The sequence below is a fragment of the Eufriesea mexicana genome, unplaced genomic scaffold (genome assembly GCF_001483705.2).
Source record: "Eufriesea mexicana isolate 0111107269 unplaced genomic scaffold, ASM148370v2 scaffold3661, whole genome shotgun sequence".
NCBI classification, from domain to species: domain Eukaryota; kingdom Metazoa; phylum Arthropoda; class Insecta; order Hymenoptera; family Apidae; genus Eufriesea; species Eufriesea mexicana.
In genome coordinates this window covers 187,497-194,667 of record NW_016911664.1, presented here as the reverse complement: position 1 = coordinate 194,667, position 7,171 = coordinate 187,497, and the positions used below count along the sequence as shown (strand labels likewise).

The 7,171-nt window shown below is 38.4% G+C and overlaps 1 protein-coding gene across 1 annotated transcript; it reads left to right on the top strand.

Moving 5' to 3' along the window:
- The first annotated feature begins 944 nt into the window (after positions 1–944).
- Positions 945–1,327, top strand: LOC108551042 (uncharacterized). The gene has a single exon (XM_017905041.1). It carries the CDS (start codon positions 1,022–1,024, stop codon positions 1,325–1,327), a length of 306 nt encoding a protein of 101 aa, XP_017760530.1. The 5' UTR covers positions 945–1,021.
- Positions 1,328–7,171: the final 5,844 nt, after the last annotated feature.

Below are 7,171 nucleotides of genomic sequence, written 5' to 3'. Positions count from 1 at the left end.
GATTTTTCTCGCCTTGATACCGAACTTATACAAAGAGCATGCATACGTAATCGTAAAGGAGAATATATCTCTCGCACGGAGTAGTCATATACCGTTCGAACTTCGCACTCGTTAATTGGGGTCAATAGCTTCGAGAAATTTTTCAAAAGTACGATTTTATCGACCGAGTCCGAAGAAAAATTTGCATTTCTCGGTCGGGGCGCAATTTCACGCTTTGTCGAACGTTTCACGATACATTTCATAGAACTAGTTCGAAAGTGAATAGCTATTAATTTCGCACGCTTTATTACTGTTATTTTACTCGCAATTAATTAATCGTAAATAGAAGTATAGAGATACGTTATACCGAAGTCTACATGCTGTCAAGCCTCGTTAATTGCATCAGTTCGGAAGTATCCGAGTAAACTTTCTCGATTCGAGAGCAATTTAAGATGGCGTTTTTGAAGAACAATTACCGTTCTCTTTAAATACCCTGACACCTGTCAAGAACATATTACGCAGCCACCAAAGCCAGCCAGATACGAAGAACAGAGAGTTCCTGATACCTATCTGCACTAATAAAGCACCCTAAGATACCCTGAGAAGAAGTAAATGGAAAAGAAATAAAAATTGAACAATCGCATCGAACCATCGTGGTTTTAGATCCCACGCTACCTCGTGTCCCGCTAATCCCTATCGATCCAACATGGCGGAAAAGGATTACAAGTTGTGCCACCGATTTGACTGTTCGAAAGTGATCCGCGATTCGTTGAAGTACAACATCTGGACGCACCGTCTTCCTACGACGTAATCCGCGATGTGAAAGTGAGGAATTGACGATGATGTTATCGGAGGGACATCGTGGATCGATTCGTTCGCCGGTTGAACGATCACGCGCAACAAAGTGAAGGTTCGACCGGGAAAGAGGGAACGTCGGGCGAACGAGTCGACTTTCCGTCACCTGTTCGCCCTGTTTCAACAGCGTAAGCCTCGGGATCCTCTGCGAGGCCAGAACGCTGCCTCGTCGGTACCCCTGCTCGAGATGGGCGCCAGAGCATGGGATTACGAGGCACTGCCGGAACTCCACACCTCGACGGCTGTCACGCCGACCTCCACGCCGCCGAATGCACAGCAGAAGACGCATTCGCCGAGGGTCTACTTCCAGGCAGAGAATTTGGCCTCGACCAGGAGACGGAGCAGCTCCAGGTTACTCGCGCCTCAGACCTCGTGCAGGAGACGCAGCAGGAGCATGAGCGCATGGAGTGACCTGTCAAGATCGTCGTTCAAGCTCGATGAAAGGTGGGTCGTTGATGTTAGAAACGTGCAAGCCGATAGGTTGAATGGTTGAGAGAGCTTGTGTGTCAGTGCGGTTGCTTTATCAGAACTTTTTCACAGCTGATGGTGGCAGTACTTTGATACATCCCCTTTGACACGGTTTGGCTTATAGAGGCGCGGAATATAGTCCTGTCTCTGGGAATACGACTTTTGTTTATGGCTTTTTATACTTGCAAAGTTGTTCTTGCACGAGAATCATGAATAAGAAATGTACGACGATTAGTATGCATATGGCACCAGTTTTATCATCTCTATATTAATACTCGTTGGATAATTAGCTGGCTGACTTTAAACGAAAAGTTACAGCTTTCGGATTTTTGCTTCTGCGGTTATTAAAGCATACAGATGCTTTATAGCGACTTTTATTCCCACTGAATACTATACATTGATTACTATGACAAAAATGTTATTATATGTATCTACTATTTTCGCCGGACGATTTTAGTTGTTATTATCTCTGGTGCTATATTCGTTGCTGTATTATACGGTTATTGAGTATCAATCTTTGGTATTATAAAAAGTATCGTGAACTTTTCATTCGTTCTTTCTCATGGAGAAATTTAAATATAAAATACGTTACTATGGGGCTTGCAGGGAAGCGTAATAAGTTGCATGAGAAAACTTAGTTTTATAAGCAAAATCGACTAAATTCCTAGATTTTAAAGTCACGAGTTTAAATTCGCCAACCGAGTGGTTGCCTCCCGAATATTTCCCGAGATTTTTCCGTTCAGTAAATCCCAATCTTTTCAGAACGTAGAAAGTTAGGCACGTTGCAAGGGTTGAATGTACAACTTCTCTCTTGGGCTTATTTACTTCCCGCATTCCGTAATTTATGGTGAAAGAGAACTTGCTCATTTAAAATTCCCCTGTGTATACGAAAACGAATAACCACGGTTAAATATACAGTTTTCGCGTTCTTCATAAATCTCCAGTTGGTGAATGCATAGATAAAGTGTTGTACGTATATTGCAAAACACGAAGTTCGACCTTTGATCCTTCTCATTATTTGCACGGGTGAAACTGTTTTGAAATCGAAGACGAATGAAATCTCAAATATTTACTCCTGGTCCCTGTATATCTTTTACAGCTTTCATCCTGTTGTAAATACAAATTTACTCGTTGATCGTTTCATCGTAAAATAACCTGCCTCGCGAACCTCGATGGTATTAAAATTAAAATATTAAAATCGTTCGATAATAGATCGATATTACGAGAGTTAAAATAAGCAGAACGCGGAATAAAGATAAATCAACAACATTATGGTCGTTCTCCCATGTAAATCGTTGTTCAGCGGTGAAATAAGTTATTCCTGTTTAACCCACTTCCAGCGTATGCAGATAAATTGCGCGTAAGATATATTAGTATCGTTATAATGAACGCGGTTGCACCGAGTCGTTGGGGTCGTGTCATAATAAAGAAAAGGAGTTAAAAAAAGGAGAGTATTTTATACGGGAATCTTTGATACAGGAATAAATTCGTGACTATATAGTTGCTATATAAAATGCACGAGTTTCACCTCTATCTATAAGTTATTGCGTATGCCATTACCATTTCGTTTGTTTCGTAATGACGGAAGATTTGAGATGTAAATGCAGGATTATGCGAAGAAACGAATGATTTTGTGACATTGCAGTAATTTTCGACTCGTTCGTACGATAGAGGATTTATCGAGCGATTTTATGCAAATTATAATAGGACGTAATAGCAGAAATAATACATACAATACCAGTAGCAAAGAGAATAAAAGAGAGGACGATAAGGAGAATAAGAACGCAATGAAACATTTAGTTTAATCTGCTGAAAATCACGACGCGTTTCACCTAATTTTGCGAATTCAGGTTAAGTCTTGTGGGTTGCTATATAGCACAAGCTGCAACAGCTTTCGCATTTATATTTTTATATACATCCAAGATCGTACGTATAATACGAGCACAGTCGATCCACTGAAATATCTCTCGCATCTTTTATTCTCTCTGTTCTCGTATACTGTGTGCACCACGTCGTTGAATTCTGAGAAAACTCGAAGTAACTTGTTTATTGGAAAATATATAGAAAATACTTTTTACGTGTAAATTGTTGACCATAAATTCTAAACAAACGTACGAATTCTTTTATATATTTTATTTTCGATTCATTTCAACTTCGTTTCAAATTCCTCTGCTCGCCAACTTTGGATTTTTAGGCTTGTTTCATACGAGGAATTGCTACCTTGGCATAAACCCATCGATATTTCATCGCGATACGATTCCACGTTTTGCGAAGCCTCGGTGTTTAATTATTAGCAAACTCCACGGGGATAAACCAAGCTTGTGTCTTTCAACGCATCGAAAACCAATAGCGACCCAACGTACCGTAATATCGAGGAATCGTAATTAGGGATTTCGAAGGTCCCAATACATGCGCGTTCATAAAAAGGTCGACGCATATTCGATGTAGTGTCGCATCGGTTTAATATCGGAATTTCCAAGCCAAAGTTCCTATACAACGGAACTTGCCTGACATGTCTCGTATGTACCACGTATTTCATTTAAACGTGAACGAGGAACTATCTTTCGAACTTCGTGACATTCGTTGTAGGACAAAATATATTCCAAATACAATTTACCCTACGTTATAGGGAATATTTTCAGGTCTAGGACGCATATTAATATTATCTCAGTGAACTGCATCTAATTATAAACCTTCTTTTTAATGGAATATTTTTTTTTCAAAGTATTTTCATTATTTATTTGCATAAGTATATAGATTGTTCTAAGATTATTCCAAGAATTTATTAATTTACAGTAGGTTGGTCTTTTTAGATCATTAAAGGTCATTTATTCTCCATTTAGACGAGATTTGTGTATTTACCGAATTCTTCACGAATTCGCGAATTTATATAATTCGCTAAATTCGCTTCAACGAATGCTATCGTGGGGTTAAAAAATATATTTATATAGATTCTACTTAAAAAATAAATTTGATTCTGAAAACTGGGTCATCGTTTGATCAGTAAGCAAGAATTAATTTCTATCTTTTTTATAATTTTAATACATAATAATTTTTGTAAAAGCAATTATTTTTGTCGAGATATTTCTACATTGCGAATTAAAGGAAATTTAAACAAAAGCTGGTTGAATATATTTCTTGATACAATGGATTTAAATTCTTCTAGTTATTATTCATGCTTTGTAAGCATGTCTCTCTGCTGTTTTCGCCAATGACATGGAGAAATAGCTTGGAAGAACAGCATTTTCGTGTTCAAAACAATTTTCTAGAATGATTGTACACGATGCGTATTTCATTTATTTTCGTTTGTAACATCATCTTCGTTAAATTTGTATCGTGAACGAAGATGCATAAGTTTACTTTCGAAGAACGTTGTTGTGAAACTTCTTCAGCCCTCGGAAGTTTTACATAGCGCGTACATTAATGCTACCGGCAAACATTCATTTGGTAAGTTACTATACGTAGACAAGACAGGAAATGATAAAATATCGAGGGAAAAGGTCTTACTATTTATAAATTATCTCTCACCTTTTTCACGTAATTTGATAGTTCTCCTATGATCTCATTTCCATATTATCGTTCAGTAGTGTCAGAACGTTTTCACATTATATGAATTACAAAATTAATTCCACTCTGTCTCTCCAACCGCTTTTTCCACCGAGATGCTATCTCGTCAAAAGGGAAAGTAATATCTAAAATTTGTCTTTTTCCATAATCAAATTGTAATCCGACGGTCGGCAAATTTTTAACGAATTTATACCCCCTCTTGAAATAATTGAAGTTCGCAACTTTAATTCCAACGATTCAATTTGCCGTTTCCAAAGTCTTATCGTTATTGGGCGAAGCTTAAGAAAAACACAGAATTATTAAGAACAATCCTGGAAAGGAGAAAATTCGAGGAAGTTTGATACTTCAACGAATTTATACGTCCTAGAGATGGAGGTTAATTTAATCTCGTCCGACGGTAATTGCATTAATTTCATTTCAAAAACAATCTTCGCTAACTCCCACGTGAATTCTACGTTACCTGCTAAAGGGCTTTAGGAATGATCTGCCTGGAACGGAAGGATCAGCTCTCTTTATCTCCTTTCCATGGCGCTGTACGCTTATAGCGTGTGTTGGTCTTCAGAAATGGCACGTCTAAGCACCGGGTTTCACGCAGAGCGCGTGCATTTTGAAAGTGCACTTTGTTATACTTTTGCAGAATGTAATGGTAACGGCGCCTCTTTCCGAATGGCCTGGTTGCCCACTTTGTTTCTTGCTTCCACGCTAGCCAAACTGCTGCCACGTCGATAACGATCCCTGGCAAACGCGATACACCCTTTTTTCCACTAAATCCTTTTCACGTCAAGCGCCAAATTCCGCTTTTATGCGGAAGATCGCGATCTTTTCTTCTCTAATCTTTACGCGCATCCTCGAATATCGATTCGAGAAGAATAGAACGATTTATGGGTAACTATACTTTATGGCCGACTCGAGGGAACGTTATAATTATAAACATTATTATCACTATAAATACGCGTTAACCCGAGCTTTTTCCGAGGCTGCATGCTGCAACAAAATGTCGACGAGAAATATTTAGGAACACGTATTAAAATGCGATACGCTATAATTTTAATGGAATATCCAGTGGTTCCTGTAGCGCCATTTTGCACGCGCTGAAAGCTCCCGTTCCCAAATGATATAAGATTTTCGTAATACGTTTACGAGTCGCCCATTAGACGGGCTTTGCTTTACAAATTGCTTTACAAAGAAAATTTGAAACGGGATATTCTTGTTTTCCTGCTTATAGTTAGCTTAAATCCATCCTTGTTAACGCAATTTACGCTTAACCGCTGTTTGCCCATCTCGCGTTGGTATTAAACTACGAATATTACAGTTAGATTAAACATCGTGAATTATGATAATGTGTCGAGATAAACATTGCACAGCTGGTAAAATTTTCGACCTCGTGATTGCAATTTTCGTCTCCAAAATCTTCCAAGATTTATCACTGCCTTCTGCGTCCTTCCTGCTCGCATTGTGGTGTAGAACATAGGCCGGAAGTTGAGTTTGGATTAACTTCAACGAATAGGACCATTCGTTTTCAATGGCACTCGTTTTCTCCGAAAATGTGAAGGTATTCATGCGTAAAGGTCACGTTTACTTTGATGCTAGCCTACTTCACTTGGATTACCTGTATAGTAAGTGAATTCAACAGGAGGATTGAAGTTGCTGCTGGAACAAATAGGTAGACGTTTCAATTTGCTGCCAAGTTTGGCAATATCGTCTCGTCAATATATAATAACCTCTTCTTTAAAACTACCGTCCATGCTGCAGATATTAACTGTAGTATATTACAGCCAATCATATTTATTTAACAATATTTAACATTTCTGAGATGATATTGCTCGCTAAATGTATTTACAATAATTTTCCGATATTTTGAAAGGAATATCGACTTAGCTGATAAAATCAGTCAAGATACGAAGATACATACTATCTATTTTCTAGGGGATTTGGGAAACAAAGTCGGGTGTGTTCGTGTCTAGATAAACCTGCATATGTAGCGTTATGTTTGCCAAATCTGGACACGCAGCTGTTAAGTTCCTTAAACTTGGAAATGTATTCTCCAGATTTCATTGTGTAGGTGTTAAATTTCCTGTATTCGAGCACGTAGGTACGGGTACTCTGGTCACAAAGCACATATTTGGAGAGCTTAAATCTTTAATACTAATGTAGGACTCTGAAACTCTAGAGGAGTTAGATTTTTAGGTCACGTGGGATCTAGTGCTTTAGTACTCTGGAAACCTGGAAGAAGGTCATCGTCAACCCCTAAGCCCCGAATGCTTATTGGTCCGTTCTAACGTTTCTCAATTCCTAGTTGATT

Coding starts and splice junctions, on each gene's coding strand:
- LOC108551042 (XM_017905041.1), top strand. CDS start 1,022: ATGGGCGCCAGAGCATGGGATTACGAGGCACTGCCGGAACTCCACACC.